This window comes from Zootoca vivipara, chromosome 11 (genome assembly GCF_963506605.1).
Source record: "Zootoca vivipara chromosome 11, rZooViv1.1, whole genome shotgun sequence".
Taxonomy (NCBI): Eukaryota; Metazoa; Chordata; class Lepidosauria; order Squamata; family Lacertidae; genus Zootoca; species Zootoca vivipara.
In genome coordinates this window covers 38583924-38602482 of record NC_083286.1, presented here as the reverse complement: position 1 = coordinate 38602482, position 18559 = coordinate 38583924, and the positions used below count along the sequence as shown (strand labels likewise).

Genomic DNA, 18559 nt, shown 5'->3' with positions numbered 1-18559 from the left:
AGCAACCCTAGTCCATGTTGTATGGCTATTAGTCAAAGAAACCTAAGTAGCGACTTTCTGGATCAAACCAGGTCCACCATTTTCCTTATAGCAATAGCCAGCCAGATGCAAAGAGGTGCTCACAAGCAGGGTATGACACCAAAACGCTTCATTTGTTGGCTGTACCTTCCTGTGCTCATGGAAGCTGGGATAGCTACCGTAATTGTTGTAATTATTCCCCATGAAGTTCTCTACTTTTTAAAAAAAGATCATCTAAACTAGTGATAGTGAAACCAAATTTGTGATTGTGAATTAAGTACGTTGAATTAAGTGTTGAACACAACACAACCTTCCTGAACCTGCAGCCAGCCAGTTTCATTGGGTGACTCTGAATTAGTGTAATGTTTTTAGGCATGTTAGATGTGTCACAGGTGGTCCTTAAGGGCAAGCCTCCATTTTTCAAAAGATTTTTGAAAATGTTTTTTAAAAGTCAGCATTTCCCAGGTGATAACTGGTGCATTACAGATGTAATGATTTTGTGTTGATAGAACAAAAATTCTATCATAGGGCTTGCCAATCAGAAGGTTGGCGGTTCGAATCCCCGCAACGGGGTGAGCTCCCATTGCTCGGTCCCAGCTCCTGCCCATCTAGCAGTTCAAAAGAACGTCAAAGTGAAAGTAGATAAAAAGGTACCACTTCGGCGGGAAGCTAAACGGCGTTTCCGTGCGCTGCTTTGGTTTGCCAGAAACGGCTTAGTCATGCTGGCCACATGACCCGGAAGCTGTCTGTGGACAAACGCCAGCTCCCTAGGCCTATAGAGCAAGATGAGCGCCGCAACCCCAGAGTCGTCCGTGACTGGACCTAATGGTCAGGGGTACTTTTACCTTTACCGAAAAGGTATGCATACACAGTGAAACGAAAAGTGGTATAATTTAAATTTTTCACCTGCTGTGACACCCATGTGTGTAAGGCCACCCCAACCAGTAACTCGCCCTGCCCAAAAGTGCTTGCCATACTTTGTATTATGGCTGGTTTCGGATCCAGCATGAATGGGTCTGGTTCCTGCATCCATTCCTTGGAGTGAGTGGGGCTGACTCCTTTGCATGATTAATCTTGACCAATCTGCGGTCAACATGTCTTTCTGCAAAGCACCTGTCCTTTTGCCCGTGGCACCCCATGATCCAGATGGCACACAGGTTGACCTAAATCTAAGTCTTTGCCATAGCAGGCAGAATGGAGGAGGCGAGGGGGGGGGGAGAGAATGTGAAATAATGGGTCACAGCGCCTTGCGTACTCCCAGAAGTGGCTTTTTGTGATGTCCTGCCATGCAGCGCAGTCCCAAAACTGATACCAAATTTGCAAGGGCCCATTTTCAAACCTTTTCCCAGGCCGCTCCTGTTTTGATTCCCAGGGTTACGAAGGACCGTTTGGGGATGGCGCTGGGGAGAGGAGGGGGGAGTTCCGCCTGCGTCTCAGTAGCGCCAAACCAGGCACAAAATAATCTAGGGAGCCAGCCCAATCCTCTCCCTGCAAACCCTCCCGCAGGGTTTCGCCCTGGGGATCGTTGGCCAAGGGAGCCTTCTTCCGGAGACGGGTTTAAGGCAAGCGATTAGAGCCGAGCAATTCGAGCCAAGGGAAAACGAAGCGGCCCACCTCTCGGCGTGCGCCTGCGCGCGCCCAACTCCGGCTCCTATACACACGCACCCGCTCCGTCTCTGCTCTGGCGCGGCTGTCGCGGCGCGGAGGGAGGGAGTCGGCGAGCCAGAAGCTCGGCGCGGAGTACACAAAGAAGCGACTCGCGGGCAGCGGCGCAGGGCTTAGGGACAAGACGGGAGAGAGGTTGCTGCGCTTCGCTCCCTCCTGAATGGAAGCGCCGCTTGCGCAAAGAAGCGCCCTCGGATTTATTACTCTGCCTGGAAATCGCGGCGGGGAAGAGGAGGAGGAGGTGGCGGCGGCGGCGCAGAAAACCAGGAAGGAGGCAGGCAGGCTCCGCGATTGCTCCAGGGATTGAAATGCTGCTGCCGAAGGGAAGAAGTTGCTTAGCATCCCCCGCGCTGACCTCGCTGCTGTAGCCGGAGGAGAGCGATGCTGCAACGAGGCGCGGCGACCGCGTACTCGGCTGCTCCCCTGCAAGCGGAAGGCGCCCAGGACCCGCAGCAGCCCTCGCGCCTGTGAAGCGGCGGCAGCGGAGGGGGAACCAGAAGAGCCCGAGCGGTTCTGGGTCCCTCGTCGGGCTCATCGTCGACGACGCGCCGCCGCCGCCAGCGGCGCTTGTGGGCCGGCGTGCTGGAAAGCCTGTGCTCGCCCCGGCTGGGATCCGCGTAGCAGCAGCAGCTTAGTGGATGTGTATGAATGAGTTCTGCACCGAATGGGCGCAAAAAGCGCCCCAGGTCCGCGGGCTCTATCTTCCAGATCAGCAAAACGCCGCTGCACAGCAGGGACGGTGAGCGCAGAGGCAGCGCCTCGGAGGGCGCCCCCAAGACCCAGAGACTAGCCCTGGATGACTGCAAGATGGTGGGTAAAACGCAACGGCTCTCTCCCCCACCCCCGTTTCTTTTTGAATGCATTTGGCTTGTTTGTGGTAGGGACCACTCCTCCCCCCCCCCCGCCACTTTTTTTTTTTCCTTTTTCGCCTTGTCTATTCTGATCACGTGCAGTTGCACTATTTGTAAAAACTGCAGTACGTATTGAAGTTGACACCCTTTCCTCTCCCCCCCCCCCCGGTGAAGTCGTCGCTTAAAGACAGGCGACGTACAGACGATATGGAGAAAGAGGGGATGCATACTGGGATCTTGCTGGTGCTCGGGCAAACGTTTCTGTTGATGCCTGGCGGGAAGGGAAGGAGGAGGGAGAATGGGGTTAGGAGCCGGAGTTGGATCGTCGGAAGAAACAATTTCCTGTGATGTGGAGGTAATATTGTGGACTCCGTGCATTCAGTGCACCCGAGGCTGCAAAAATCCGGACTAAGCACCTGTAACTCAAGCGCAGGCAAAATCCCACCCCAGGAGCTAGCTGCGTGTTGTAGGAGCTACACAGGAAGCGTGTATTCGTGTGTGCACCGGCGAAAAAAATATGCTTCCTTGTATCCCGCCGCAACTGTGCTAACTGATCTGACACAAATATTTAGAGGTCTGCTGAATTCTGTTTGCAAGCCTCCCAAGACCAGCCCGAAGTGAATCTGGCCATAAGTATGCTGTCGCCAAAATCTCAACGCTAATGAACTCAGTCTGCTCTGAAAACTCCCCGCAACTGGATAAACAGCTGCTGACTACTGCAATCTCATAAACTAGTTTCCTTTTGAGCACATCAGAATTGCCCCCCTCGACTGGGTAGGGCAAAGCTGCTGCTGTTTTTTTAAAAAGGAAAGTGTTTTGTGTATGCACAGCCTAAACCTCAGTGCATACTAAACCTCAGTGCACTAGACCTTATGTTACTGATGAGGGGGAATGCCCTAGGTTTTTAACTACCCCCTTTTATATAGCTGTCTTGTACCATGCCACTTGGGGGGGGGTCTTCTTTCTCCTGTTTTTACTGCTTGTAAGGAGAATAATTTCGACAATGCAAGTGTGTCAAAGCAGACACTGACATCAACTAGATGCCTTTCATAAGTGGTTGTGAGGCTGTAATCCTATATACATGTTTCCTGGCAATAAGTTCTGTTGAAAACAGCAGGACTTGCTTTTGAGTAACTGTGTAGGCTTACACTGTAAGCCTTTAGTTTCTCTTAAACCTTGAACTTGTAACAAGTCACGGAAGTTGAAATAGAGTTAGAGAAGGCTTGCTTTTTGGCAGATGAGCAATGGGAATTCGGGAGCTCTTAACTTGACAGGTGGCCCAAATAGCCTGGACACATTAATAGACCTCTTTTGTGTCAGATGTGGACTGTGTTGGGTACCAGATATCTTATGTAGCTGAGTAGGAAGCACATCTATCTTCTGTTTAGAGTACTTAATGAAAATTCCTGGTAGCTCTGTTGAAAATGTCCAGTTCAGATATTCACTGGGCCTGTAGTTATTATTATTATTATGAGCACCTCTGTTCAGCGCAAAGGTCTAAGAGGCCTAATTTAAGCTAATGTAGATAGATACATGAGATATATGTAATTAGTACAATTTGCATACACTTTTCAAGATCTAGCCTGGTGTCAGTTGGTGGGACAGTTGAATTTACATTGAAGCATTCTTACACTAATCCTTTGCATGTTTACTAAGAGTAAGTGCCATTAAATTCAGTAGGGCTTACTCCCAGATTGTTTTGCGATCGTATTCCTTTTTTTTTTTACACTCCATCATGAAAAACTTGAATTGATCATTGACTTTTCAGTTGATGGATTGAGCTCTGAAAAGAAATTAATTTGAACCTACTTTTAGCAGCATCCTTGTTTCAGTCTAGCAGATTGCTTAATCCTTGCACTTTGCAAACTTATTTATGCAACAATGAGGGCTGGTAACTTAAACTTTATTAAAAATAAAAGCTGGAATTCACAGGACTTTACCAAGGCCCTGAGTGCTTCACAGAAGAGCTTTAGAGGATAGCATTGCCGAATCCTAGCTTGGGCAATCTGTCAAATACATATTTTTGACAGTCCAGTGGATTTTTAGGCTGGAAAAAAAGACATGGAAGATTAACTTTCACTCCACAACGCTTCTGCACAATAATACCTTGGAGCCTGAACATACTGGGTGGATTATCCCTCTTTATAGTAATTCCTTGTAAAAAAATGTAAAAAGCCAACATTACTACTAGATAATATGAGCTGTCTTTTAGTTATGTGCTAATAGCAGCAATGATTTGTGCAATAGGAGAAAAACTGTCTTGATAATGCAATTTGAGATTATGACCCAACATTTGGCTTTGAGATCTAGGTTTGTGATGAAATTAGGATCCATGTTACCATCATGCATTTGGTAGGGATGCAGTTTCCCCCTGTTTCATGGTAAGTTTGAGAATTAAGGTTAAAAGCTGGGCAAACCTGGGAGGATCAATATTGTTATTTCTCTCCCAAGGAGACATTTTGGAAAAAGCTGTTCATGCTTTCCCTTGTTTCACATCATAAACAAATGCATTTTATGACCACAAAATAAAATGAAGGAGCTTAATCCAAAGTAAATTAGCACTTGAACAAAATAATAGTCTTGATAGTGCTCAGCTTGTAATGATTTTCCAGAAGCATAAATATGAATTCGCTAGTTTAATGCTGGTTTGAAGTATTTCAGGTGGGGGAGGGATCTGTTTTTCCATCTTGTTTGTTTTGCATAGTCCAAAGAGCTTGCAGGAATACTAAAGGGCCTTTTCTAATAGATCTTATTAGTCAGCAAGTTCAGATTCTTGAATCTAGTGAAAACTGTGCTGGAGCCAGGAGGAAAATAATTTAACAATAAGTTAGCAATCTCCAGTACAGAAATGAATGGCACATTCCACTCCCTAGTTGGGCAGTAAATTGCAAATCAGTGGGGGGAAAGGAGGCAACTATTTCTGGCAACATTATCTTCTTTCATGATAAAATAATCCCTCGGTTCTGAGAGAAGAGAAGCTGTTATTTATGCTTGCTACAAGATTTAAAATAACACTTTCAAATATTTTGAGCTTGCAGGATATTTTTTCCCACTGGAAATGTATACTCTTGAGTGTACAAGAGGGCAGATCCCACAATATCCTTAGCTGTTTATGACATCATTGAGGCTCAGCCTGGTCCTGTTTAGTATCCAAGACTGCAGGCTCCTGCTGGGGAAACCACACACACACACACACAATTTCTTATCTCTGAAGCACCTTGCATTAGTAAATAGGCGTATAATTTTTATTTTTATTTTTCAGCTTGTCCAGGATTTCAACACCCAGGTGGCTCTGTACCGTGAGCTGGTCATTTCCATTGGGGACGTCTCGGTCAGTTGTCCATCTCTGCGTGCCGAAATGCAAAAAAACCGAACCAAAGGATGTGAGATCGCCTACCAGGCCCACCAAAAGCTATCAGCAATTTCTGGGTAGGAGGCTTCTTCCATTTCTTCCCGTTCCAGTGTCTATACATGTAGAAGCTTCTGGATGGCTGATAATCCTGTGCAAGTCTCAGAAGAGATGATAGAGGGATGTGGTGCATTTAGGTGGCACAGAATACTTCTTAATTCCTCTTTTGACTCACCCTGAACACACTCAGCTTATCTACTGCTTGGCCTTAGTTTCCCCCTGGGATCAGATGAATGTGTGGTAGTCTCTACAGTGGTAAAGGACTACAGCAATGTTTAAGAGTGTTACAATGATTTTTTTATGCCTTGATGATGACTGGTCTCCCCATACTTCCAATATGGCTCCAAACGAGAGAGTGGCAAAGAATGTGGCCGGGGTTTAACCTACTTTTAACATACTCCTTCTCCCATAGAAACTCTAGATGTTGTGTTTTTTGAGGAGATACTGAAAAATCTTCAACGGAATTCTAAGTACAACAAAGTGTGGTTCTCAGGACTGGGTGGGGGATAGCCTGGGGTGGGGCTATCCTGGTTTAAAATGCATGTCTGTCTGTCTATCTATATCTATCTATCTATCTATCTATCTATCTATCTATCTATCTATCTGATCTTTTATCATCTCTATCATGTAACTACCGTAGTAGGTGGAAGTGCTAATTCACTGAGACTATTAAACTGTGAATTGATGAATGAGAGACATGCTACAAAGAGTGGTGCTAGATCAGTAGTAGCTAACCTATAGCAAGAACCTGCAACTCCCTTCAGTCCTGACCACTGGGCCTGCTGATTGAGGCTGATGCAGGTTGGGAGTCCAGCAACAGCTGGGTGGCCGCATTTTAGCCATTCCAGATCAGATTTTGTAAAAAAAAGAAGCCATAGAAGAAAGTTACTAGACCACAACTATGCATGTCTCATAAGCCTTTGCTAACCAGACAGTGGCATCTCAGCTAATATAATTTGCTGCCGGGTAGCTGGACCTTTGTGTGTCTTTACAAAGAACGAAAGAAAGAAAGAAAAGTAATTGCAGCTGAGACAGCAACTCATACCAAAGAAATTCAATAAGCAATACCGTGTTGAAAACGCCATTTCCCTCTTGCAGGTACAGTTTGCATCTGTAAAATCTTTGCTTTTGTTTACATGCCCACCTTTTATATCTGAGGTGCAAGCAGAATTTGGAACACATTTCATTTACCTTGCCTGTTCGTTTTTATGTATCAAAACATACAGGTACTAATTGCACCTGCAAAAAGGAGGCTAAAAAATCTATCATTTTGAAAGCTTATACCAGGTAAGTAGTGAAAACTCAGTTTGTACACTAGATACATAGAGTTTGATGCCCATTAGGGTCTTTCTGAAAAACATGTTGAAATCACTCCCAATTTGCACAGGTACTAATAACTAAATTGTTCTACGTGCTTTAGCTTGGCATGAAGGAGGCTGAACATACCCCATCTTGTCACATTCCAGAAGTAGAGAGGAATCAGTGCAACTGCTGTGATATATTTTGGAATGAGGGCACAAAGTTTCTAATTTGCAGTGCCAAATGCCCACAAAATGGCTAGAAGCGAAATATTTGCAGGTCCAATTATGCCACTGTTTTATTATTGTGACAGTTACAGGAAATGCATAGTAGTTGCCATTCAGATATCATGTACACTAGTTCTTAACATCAACTATGAGGAAAGAAGATTAGGTGAAATGCAAACCACTGTGAACTTATCGTAATTGAAAGATCTACCACAACCATTCAGAGAAGCATGATTTGTATTAATTTTATTGTGTTTGTATATTTTCTCCAATAAGACCATGGGCAAATGTCTTTCCTCTTCTGCACTAATTTGGTGTTTGTATTAGCTCTTTAATGTATGAGGGACCATTGGATAGATGAGGGGAAGAACCCCCCTTTAGAACTGTTAGCCACACTGGTTAACATTACTGTAGGAACTGCAAATTAGACTTTAAGAAGAATCTGTAGCTAATTAGGCATAAGCAATGGGCAATTGCAGTGGTTTATATAATAACTCATATAGGAAAATAGCTTCCAGATGTCTTTAATACAGACTTGCCCAACCTGGCGCCCTCCAGACTGCAACTCCGATCATCACTGGCCATTGGCCAGGCTGACTGGGATTGATGGGAGTTGCCGTCAAAAACATATGGAAGGTTGAGGAAGCCTGATTTGATATCTAGATATATTAGCTATTTGGAAAATTAACTGCAATTTTTCTCTTATTGAATTAATCTTTTCATGTCTCTGCTGTTTCTCTCAACTATAAAAAGAAATTCAGAAAATGCAATTCAGAAAACCAGTATTTTCCCAGACGGTGGGGACATTCAGAAAAAGGAATTAATTTCTAATGTGGGAAATTTCAGAACTTGCAACCGTCTACAAAACATGTTATCTGTCCTAGAAGCCTTGCCCTGCAGTCTCAGGTGCCTGGGAGCAAGCACTCTGAATATACTGAGAAGCACTCTTTCCCACTATTACCTTGCATACTCATTAGCTGCATTCATGCTCTCATTACAAACACATGCCCTGAAGGAGTGACCCAAAGCAAACTGATCAGCCTATGCAATGTAGTTGCATCGTGCAATACTCTGGATAGTGCTACACATGGACCAACCATGGCAGCTTTAGCTCCTGCTCGGTTCTTGCCCTGTCCCCCCCCCCCCATCTCCCGATTCTCAACCTCTGCCTGTCGCTAGGTTGCCCGAGTAATTTTCAGCACCCCTGTTATGCTATATTTCTTCATAGCCATAATGTTTGGGTGACGTTTTCATAGTTTTAGCACCAAGGAGGCAGAAGCATACACTGTTATCATCAAACAAACATTATTATCATCACACACAGGCAACAATTCCATTTGCTTCAGTGAGCATTCACTGGAGGCATTTGCAGTCAATTCAGTAAGCAGCAATAAAAAGATGCAAAAACAACAACAACCTTCCTTCAAAAACGTAGATTAAAAATATATATATAGCCAGGCATTTTGTGGCAAAGGAAAAGCAAAGCCACAGAAATCATGAGTAAACACTGACAATAGCCCATAGTACCGGGTATGTATAATATAGGAACATCGGAAACTGCCTTATACTGCCTTCAGACTATTTATCCATCTAGACTGCCAGTGGCCCTCCGGGGTCTCCAGCAGAGCTCTTTCCCAGAATGTTCTACCCATAATCTTAACTGGAGACACCAGGGATAGAATTTACGACCTTCTGCAAGTGGCGTGTGTCCTTTGCCGCTTTGCTTGGGTTCCTTTCATATATGTGTGCTTAAGCTCCTTTGGTTTTAACAGGACTTGCAGTTCCAGTCCTAAGCATGTTTACTCAGAAGGGAGTGAGTTCAGTAGGACTTACTCCGTAGTAATTAGATTTAGGGTTGCAACCTTACGCATGCAAACCTCTGTGGTGGATTGTGGCCCATTGAACACCCCATGCAGTTAAGTCTCAGAATGTCCATCATTTGTTTCAGGCAAGAAAATGTCTTTTGAGTCATCACTCAAAATGTTTAAGAGCTGCATGGGTACTCGTGATTGTGCTCAGAACTTTGACAAGGCATTTTTGAATGTTCTAATTTATGGGTAAATTATAAAGTGTGCCACATTGTCCAGGCTCCACACTGTGACCAAAAGGAGAGTGCTTTGGCTTGCCCACGGTGGGTCTGGGATATGTGTTTTGGCAGCTCACCTGAGTGCATCCCATTGTGTCACATGGGCATCATGCTCCCGGTAGTGAGAGGGGCTTGAAACTACCTAATCCATGACCCACACATTGCACTTTGGATTAACACCAGTGTATTGTTACATGCCACACCAACGTCTGAGCAGTGCGAGATTCCAGGTGCGCTTTACCAGGGTCCGTGTTTCCTTTTGGAAAATAAGGCACAGTGGAGACTGTGGTGTCTTTATGATATATGGTTCATATTCACATATATACAATCTGAGCCTATGATGGAGGGGTTCACAGCATTGACACTCCAAGTGGTTCTGGCTTCTCCCATAGACATAGCAGCCATGGACTTAAGCAGACCCCAACCATCACTCTTAAACGTTGCTCTCTGACACTCTCCAACCCTCTTTCTATCTTATCTCTGTTGCATTGCTCCTAACACCCTACTCTAAGCTTTTGGGTTTTATCTGTTGAGAGGGGGCGGGCCCATTCATTTGCATCTCACACCTATGGTAGTCCTTTGATCCTGTGTACTCTTAATGGCCCATTCACACAGGCTATTACCTCAAAAAGAAATTAGCCTGACCTAATTAGCTGTTCAAACTTGTTGATTCCCTAGAATTAAAGAGGTGTCTGACATACAACTTAATACGCAGAAGTCGATTCTAATCGATTCTAACACATGGGGTTCTGACACACAAGTCTTAATTAAATTATTACACTAGCTTGATCTGGAATTTAGAGTGTTTTGCACTTTCGTTATGAGTGTTTACTCACAAAAGTATATTCAATGGGAAGTCCTGTTTCTGAAATGCTTAGGCTCACCTTGAAGAAAGGAGAAAAAACAATAATTATTGGAATAAGTGGGGTCTTCCTGTGTAGTTTGACCACAGTGCTGGTTTTTATTATTTATTTCTGTAGTAGTAATTGACATTTCTGTATAGTTCTCATCAGTTTGCTGTATGGGTCGCCCAATGCCTTGGGCAAAGCAATTGCAGTCCTGGCTGAGCAACAATGAAGCATGACAGCGAGGTCTAGCAACTAGCACATATGCAGCCCTGCTTCTCATTCCAGCTGGGGTGGAAGACGAGCAGGAGGCAAAACCCTGCTACACCAGCCTGGAGCTGGCCTAGTGTTCAGGCCCCATGCTGTCATATGGCAGCAGCAAAGCCAGTTCAATACCCAGTGGATCCCACTCCAGCTTAGTTCCTCTCTTCTTCCCTTGCAAACACAGGTGCACTCCACAGACTCGCAATCTTGCAGCAGTGTCTGTTAAGACACCAGAAGCTGGAGACAACCAAGGTCAGCTTCATACATTATGTACAAGCAGGGAGGTTAAGTGTCTTGGATTTCTACTGCGCACATTCATTTTGCTGTGGATGAGATGTGCCTGTCCATCATTGGGAGTTACACAGAAGGAGCAAAAAGGAAGAGTCATTGTGTTGCGCTTCCTCTGTCACTTGCTTTTATTTAATGTGCCACACTGCACTAGCTGATCCTGAAGTGACTGAATTAACGTGACTGTCCTGGAAGATATTCTCATCATAAAACAGCGACACCATTTGCACTCTGTCTTTCAGATAGGAACATAGGAAGCTGTCTTGCACTGAGTCAAACCATCAGTCCATCTTGCTTGGTGTTTTCTACAGTGGCTGCCTATCCAAGGTTTCAGCAGAGGGCATTCTTACCCTACCTGGAGATAAATCCCAGAGATTGAATCTAGGACCTTTTGCATGTAAGGCATGCTTGCTCTGCCACCAAGCATGCATAGTTCCTTTGAACTCAGGAATTTTCCCTAGAAAAAGATTTAGAAATTGGATGCCTTGTTTCCTTTCCTGGTTTTGGGGCAGTTATAGTGGTTTTTCGTCTTGTAGGGTTTGCATTCCTTTTGTAATGGATGAAGTATTGAAATAAATGAGAACAATATATTTCATTCATGAAGAAACAAATGCCAGAGGTGCAGTATAGAACAGCGTAGTAGTGGATCAGGCCAATGGCCCACCTAGTCCAACATCCTGTTATCACAGTGACCAACGAGATGCCTGTGGGAAACGTGCAAGCAGGATTCGAACACAGGAGTACTCTTCTGTGGTTTCCAAAAACTGGCATTCAGAAGCATTGCTGCCTCCAACAGGATGCAGAGCATAGCCATCATTACTGGGAGCCCTCGATAGTCCTCTCCGCCGTGAAGGTGTGTCTTTTTGCCACACTGAACCCCCCAGTCACAATGACAAGGAGAGGGATTTGTGGAAGCGTATAAAAGATGGAGATGAAGCCTTTTTTTTGCCTGTGAATTCTTTGTTCTTAAACCCCGATCATTTTCAGATTGCTCTGATCGTCTGGTGCATGTCTAGTGAAAATCAGTTGCCATACAGTCATCTCTTACCATTCCCTTATGCATTGTCAGTGAATTCCACATTGTTTTCCCACCTTGTCTGTTCCCTTGTTCTTGGGTAGCTATTGGTAGTTTAGATACATATATCAGTGAGATTAGACAATGTGCTTGACATAGTATTTATTCATCAAAGCATTTAGTCTGTGTGAATGTGTCCCTTCACATTCTATAAAATGGGAGCCATTTATACTATATGTATGAAATTAGGTGGATGGTGATTACATGGGAAACATGTAAGTAAGGCCAATGAAGAACAGGCACATTATATGCATTGTAAGCACTGGAAAACAAATGGGAGTAATGTAAACTAATGTGCTTTTGATGAATTAATAACTGACCAAAAGGGGTTTTAATAATAAAAGTAAATGGATGTATCCATTACTTAAAATGTTTTCAGCTAGCCAAAGAAGCTTGATGTACAGATGTGACCAAGTGATAATTTTTTCCTCAGTGCTGTAAAAAGTTTCCCCTGCTGATTTTTTGCGTATCGCAGTGTTTTTAAGGCACAGGGGAGCTTAGGCCACCATCCAAGTAGGTAAGAGAGGTATATACTTCCTATGTACCTGAGAAACTGTTAAAAGAGGCACATTTGGGCAAATGTTCAACTCTGGATATGCATTAATGCTCAAATGAAGGAATAAACTTTGGGTACATTTGACCCTGCACTGCCCTGGCACTATTGCCTTCTCACACATACTTTCTGAACACATTTCATCCCATTTTGAATCTTTCCAGGAGTGCAAAGGAAATTCTCAAAACATAAATTCCGAGTTTTGTCACATATATTTTTGTATCCTTGCAATTATTATTATTATTATTATTATTATTATTATTATTATTATTATTATATTTTACTGCATCTTATTCCCAGAGGACATTGTGTGCAGGAAATACAGTCAGGTTTCTTTATAATTATGCTTCCGCTATATTCAAGGATTTTATGCTCTCCATCTATTTAATGTATAGGTAATCTAGTTTAATAAACTGTGTTCAGAATCCTTTTCGCTGCTTCTCTCACTCCACCCCTGTCTGCAAGAATACAGCAGCTTCAGAAGCAATAAATAAATACTACAGATTGGATATAATATGAATAGGTGAAATGCACCCAGTTTTCATTTGAGATTAGCTTGTACAAGAGAACATATACAGTGGTACCTCGACTTACGAAGACAGTCCGTTCCGCGGCCATCTTCGTAAGTCGAAGTCTTCGGTTCTCGAAGTGCCCATTCTGCGCATGAGTCGACCGCCCGCGCGCCGCTTCTGCGCAGGTGCAGAATGTGCGCACGGCGAAAAGACTTTCGGGGTTGTCGACTTCGGAAGTCAAAACCTTTGGAAGTCGAGTCGTTCGGTTGTTGAGGCTACCACTGTATTAAAATGTAGAAAAGTACACTTATAGCTTAAAGGCTGTATCCAGCATAGTGCTAAGTTAAAGTCAGTCAGCAGTATACTTGCTGCATTGGTGAAATGTTCTGTGCCAACACAATGCTGTGCAAGAGAATGCATTGTTGTGGATTACTTGGTTGTACAATCGGTTGCACAATCTGTTGCACAGTGAGTTTCTGCTAATGCACCTGGAGTGTTGGATTCCTTTGTTGCACAACATTATCACTCCCCTGTCTACTAGTGCAAGAGTATTGGATACAGCCCTATATATTTAAAGAAAATAGCATTAAACTGGAGATTTTTACAAGTCAAAGTAACAGATTTTCCCCCAACATAATAATATATCACACTTAATATTCATTAAGTGTAATAACCACTTAGATGGTTATTAGATCAGCTAAGCTATTTTAGAATTCCTTTTTACATTCTTTTGCCATCTTTAAAAAGTACTCTTTTGTACTATTGGATAATAATAAACACTATATATATATATATATATATATATATATATATATATATATATAGACCTCATTGGAGTCTTTAGGAAAAACAACTGCAGAACTGTTCCAGTACAGATTCTCCAGAGCCCTGGTCTGAGCATATTGCAGAGTTTTAACTTGAAAATCTAAGTATGCTATCTTGGGATTAAGGACTGTTGAAACCAGTGGATTTTATTATGTTTAGGATTTTGTTGCAAGGTTCTGATTGTTTTTGCTGTTTATACTAAACAGAAATATGATAATGTGCATGATGGCCAAATTCTCATATCTGTAAAAGCTTCATCTGTTCCACTGAACTGGTGGATTATGTATGTTTACGATAATATTATCTCCCTGCAGTCTTTCAAATGGGATTGGCCTTAAATTGAATACATATGCTTAAAACTAAGCTGTACTGGAAAACTTTGCTTGTCCTACTTAAATGGTGGAATTATTGCATGTCACGTAGTTGAAGTATGCAGGATTACCGCTAAGGAATTTTGACAACCTTTCTTTAAATATTGTGTTGATGGCGTTTCTGGTATAGAAAATGTCACTCCCATGTGCTACTGGGGGAACTATTGGGGAAATTCATAATTCTTTGACCCCTGGCTCCAATAGTTTCTGAATCCAAGTTTTACCAAAGTAGCAGAATTACAGTGATAGTGAAGGATGCTGGATCCATCTCTGGAATCATGGCACAGAATACAAGTATAAACTGTTGTCCTCATATGACCTGGCTCACACAATCAAGCTGAACATGCCCCTAACAGTTCTAGCTAAATGCATCTCTCCTGCTAAGGTGCCTTTTCAAGCTGTGCCTGGAACACATGTGTCCATTACTTCAGTGGAAAAAGTGTCACAATAATGTGCACCAGAAATCAGAAGAGACCACTGTGAACAAAAGCAAGAGAGTTGGATTTTTAAAGAAACTGGTTTCTGACACAATGGCCTGGCCTATTACATAGCAATCTATTTGTCGTATATCAAGTCCCACCCATGTCCACAAATTGCTATTGACCTCCAATGGACCTGTTCTGTCAAGAGTAGATTGGAAATCTCTCCATTTCCCACCTTTTACTTCTACCTTCTTGGGTTCTTGGAAGTTGCCAGTGGCCCATAAGCCCACGTGGCCATACCTGAATGGAAGGGTCCTCTCTCTTGTCAACCCAACTCTTGATGGCGCAGACTTTTAAAAAATGGGACTTTATTTCCTATGGAAAAAATTAATTGCTGAAAATCATGTGTGAGTCTTCTTCATGAGTAACTTTGAGACTCTTTTTTTCTGGTTGTTTACTCTTTAAGGAAGAATCTTTCAAGGATCCTTTGGTACAGAAATCCAAGCTGACAAACAGTAGTTTTATTAAGATGATGGGCAGAGATACAAGAGATAAGGTGAAAGTTAATAAAATGGCTTTTTTAATTTAGAAGGTTGGATTTTGCTGTATACTTTAGACAACAGAAGGATTTTTGTTGTGTGCCTGACCGCATTTCTAGCCTAAATACTTAGATCAAGTGGAGGTAGGGAGGAAAACAGATGGAACTTACTCAATGGTGACTGCAGAGATAGCTCCTTGTTGCCCCCCTTACAGGCTGAATCTCTTGGAGATCCTCACTCAAGAGTTGGGTGAAAGGAAAGGTGATTGCAAATGTAAATTGGGGTTTTACAGGCCAGCTGTGGCCTTAAAGCAGCTGGGGAGTTGCTACAACCAACACCTTGCTTTCTACAAGTTGAATAGGACATGAAGGAAGATGGACAAGTAGCAGAATCCAAGAGTGCTATTGACATGTTGGGTGACCTTGGCAGAATGTTAAGTGACCTCACTGGCCAGCTGGCTACAGAGACAGTTGGCATATAATCCTAGCAGACCCCAGGATGTATTGCAGGCACAAGGACAAACAGATCTCCCTGAATCTCTTTCCTACATTTGCAGCTTGCTCAAAGAAGATAAGTTTACCTTGGGATTGTCTTACAAGGCTCTGAAATACTCAGGTAATGTTTCCACTGGGACTGGTTTTGCTGCCAAAAATAAATATATCTCCATTTTTTTTTATTCTACATAAATGCTAAAGGGCTTCAGGGTACACAAGATGATTGCAATAAACAAAGGCAAATGTCAGCATACTTGGCTATGGGTAGGAACCTCCATATCTGTAAAATGAATGCTTTCGTTAGCGCCCCCCCCCCAAATGAATGCTTCAGTGATGCTTTCGTTGGGATTCCTGCATTACCGGGGGTAGGACCAGATGACCCTTGGGGTCTCTTCCAACTGTACAATTCTAGGATTCTATGAAAATGCAGTAAATGGTGCTTTAAGGCAAGGAAGAGCAGTGGACTGCACATTAAATCTGATCTGACCAGCCTGTTGAGAAATGACGTGTACTACTTGGCTTCTGGAACAAACAATATACAGTAATGGCATGATGAAACTATGCTGGTTTTTTTTATAGTTCTTACTATAATGTTCTGCTGCTTCCTTGTGTTCTTGCTTTGTATTATTATTTTTATTTACTTCAAGTACAGTCTTACCTTGGATCCCAAGCGCCCTGGAACTCGGATGTTTTGGCTCCCAAACGCTACAAACCCGGAAGTGAATGTTCCGGTTTGCGAACGTTCTTTTGGAACCGGAACGTTCAACTGGGCTTCCGCGGCTTCTGATTGGCTGCAGGAGCTTCCTGCAGCCAATCAGAAACCGTGATTTGGTTTTTGGACGCTTTGGAAGTCAAACGGACTTCCGGAACGGATTCCGTTCGACTTCCAAAGTATGATTGTATTTATATTCTGCTTTTCAACAGAAAATATCACAAACTAGTTTATTTTAAGAAAATTCAGTGTATAAGTCAACAAAACCCCTCAGAATCCATAGGATTCCTCACCTAACTCAGCCATATCTCTACCTGTGCTCACACACAACACTCTGACTCTCAACAGTTCTTGATCCCAGAAAGCCTAGCTGAGTTTTGGAGCAGAAGCGCAGACACAGAAGACCAAAGCTTTGACCTCTGGCATATTTAGTTTAAAAAGGAGCTGATAGCGGTTGATTTGGCATGAGAGCATAAGAGCCCAGTAGGATAGGCCAGAGCCCAGCCTAGCCCAGCCTCCTGCTCCTCAGAGGGACCAGCCAGATGCTTATGGGAAGCTTGCAAGCAGGGACCGTACCAGTAGTACTTGGCTAGATGAATAATGCCAGACCTAAGGCAGCCTCTTATGCCCCTGTAAAAGGTCTGAACATGAAGAGACACTGACTTGCTCTGTCAGTTATATAAAAGCAGTAAGTGCTGCAAAGCAACAGAAAGTACTTAAGTGCGAGAAATGTAAGTGAGGAGGCAGGATTCTGATGGGCCTACTTGCTTGCCATCTTAATGGCCCTCAGGGAGTAAACTGTCTTGACATATAACTCATACTTGAAAGAGAAATAATAGTTAGCTGGTTCTAATAATTTAACAAAGGAGAGCTCACCTTTCTCTTTGCTACATGTAGGATGCTGCTTATGTCTGTGTATATTGCTTTGTTTACCTTGTGACTCTAAGACTGTAAAAATTAGGATTCTTTTAAGGTTTCTCGCATGCCTTCTTAATTGCTGTGTATCAATCAGTTCTTTCGTTGTAGGTTTTGGAGTATATAATTTTTGCCATGCTTTGTATACAAATACCAGTTTCAGTTTGCTGTAAATTGGCAATCTAGCATATTGCAAGTGCATCTTTGCTGAAAATATGAGCATGGGCTTTTTTATGCACGACAGCAAGTGACTTTTTTTGCCACCTGACAATATCAGTCACCATTCAGACGTATTTTTGTCAATCAGTCCAAAATTGGACCTAAACCTTGACTTGTAGGATCCCTATCAGATGTTGAGAGCTGAAATATGAAAAGAGTTTTGCTTGGCCAGTCTTAAGTTGCAGGAGGAAAAGAAAACAACCCAAAAATAGCCATCTGTGGTTTCAGACACTTTTAAGAGTCTCTCCAAGTCTCAAATCTGGGGAAGCAATTAATGAAGTAGAAAACAAGGTCACTTACCTATAACTTGTTCTCAAAATATATATGCTCCGTGGATTCACTTTCAACTCTCAATCCACTGCATCTCTTGAGGGACTTGCTCGAAAGTTGCAGTGCAAAGGTAGAAAGCGCTGGTGCTTCCTTTTTTAAAAATAGATCTTTTTTTCCTGAACAAGTTGGAGCCTGTTCCTTTGCTCTTCCTGCTTCTCACAGGCATTCTGGTTGTTGTAGAGGCATGTGTAGAACAAGGCAGTAACATATATTTTTAGGGCCCGTCTTATTTATGTAAGTTGTTCTAAACTGCTTTTAGTATTCTGTTGTAATGTTATGTTGTATGGTAACCCACCCTGGGACCTTAGAGTGAAACTTAACAGGGACTGAAGTGACTGAGTTTAAAAACAAGACCACTTATCCTACAAATTTCTTCCTAGGCAAACGATACTCTCTAGGCTTGTTTTAGCAAAATAAGACTTGGTTAATGACTGGAATGGAGATTAAAACGTGTGTGTGTGTGTGTGTGTGTGTGAGAGAGAGAGAGAGAGAGAGAGAGAGAGAGAGAGAGAGAGAGAGAGAGAGATTGCAGCAGATGAATGGGGCTTAATCTACATGAGCAGTGTTTATTTGGAAATGCTGTTGAATTGCTTTGGACTAGAGAGTGGAGGTTGGGCTACAGTGACCATGTTAAAAGCAA

At 43.0% G+C, this 18559-nt stretch overlaps 1 protein-coding gene across 1 annotated transcript in view; it reads left to right on the top strand.

The window, feature by feature from the left end:
• Positions 1-1653: 1653 nt before the first annotated feature.
• RGS7BP (regulator of G protein signaling 7 binding protein) overlaps positions 1654-18559 on the top strand; it is a 52464-nt gene continuing 35558 nt past the window's right edge. Inside the window, exons 1-2 of the mRNA XM_035100795.2 lie at positions 1654-2493; positions 5797-5963. Coding sequence (XP_034956686.1) covers positions 2332-2493; positions 5797-5963 — 329 coding nt within the window. The 5' untranslated portion in view covers positions 1654-2331. The remainder of the gene's footprint in view (positions 2494-5796; positions 5964-18559) is intronic.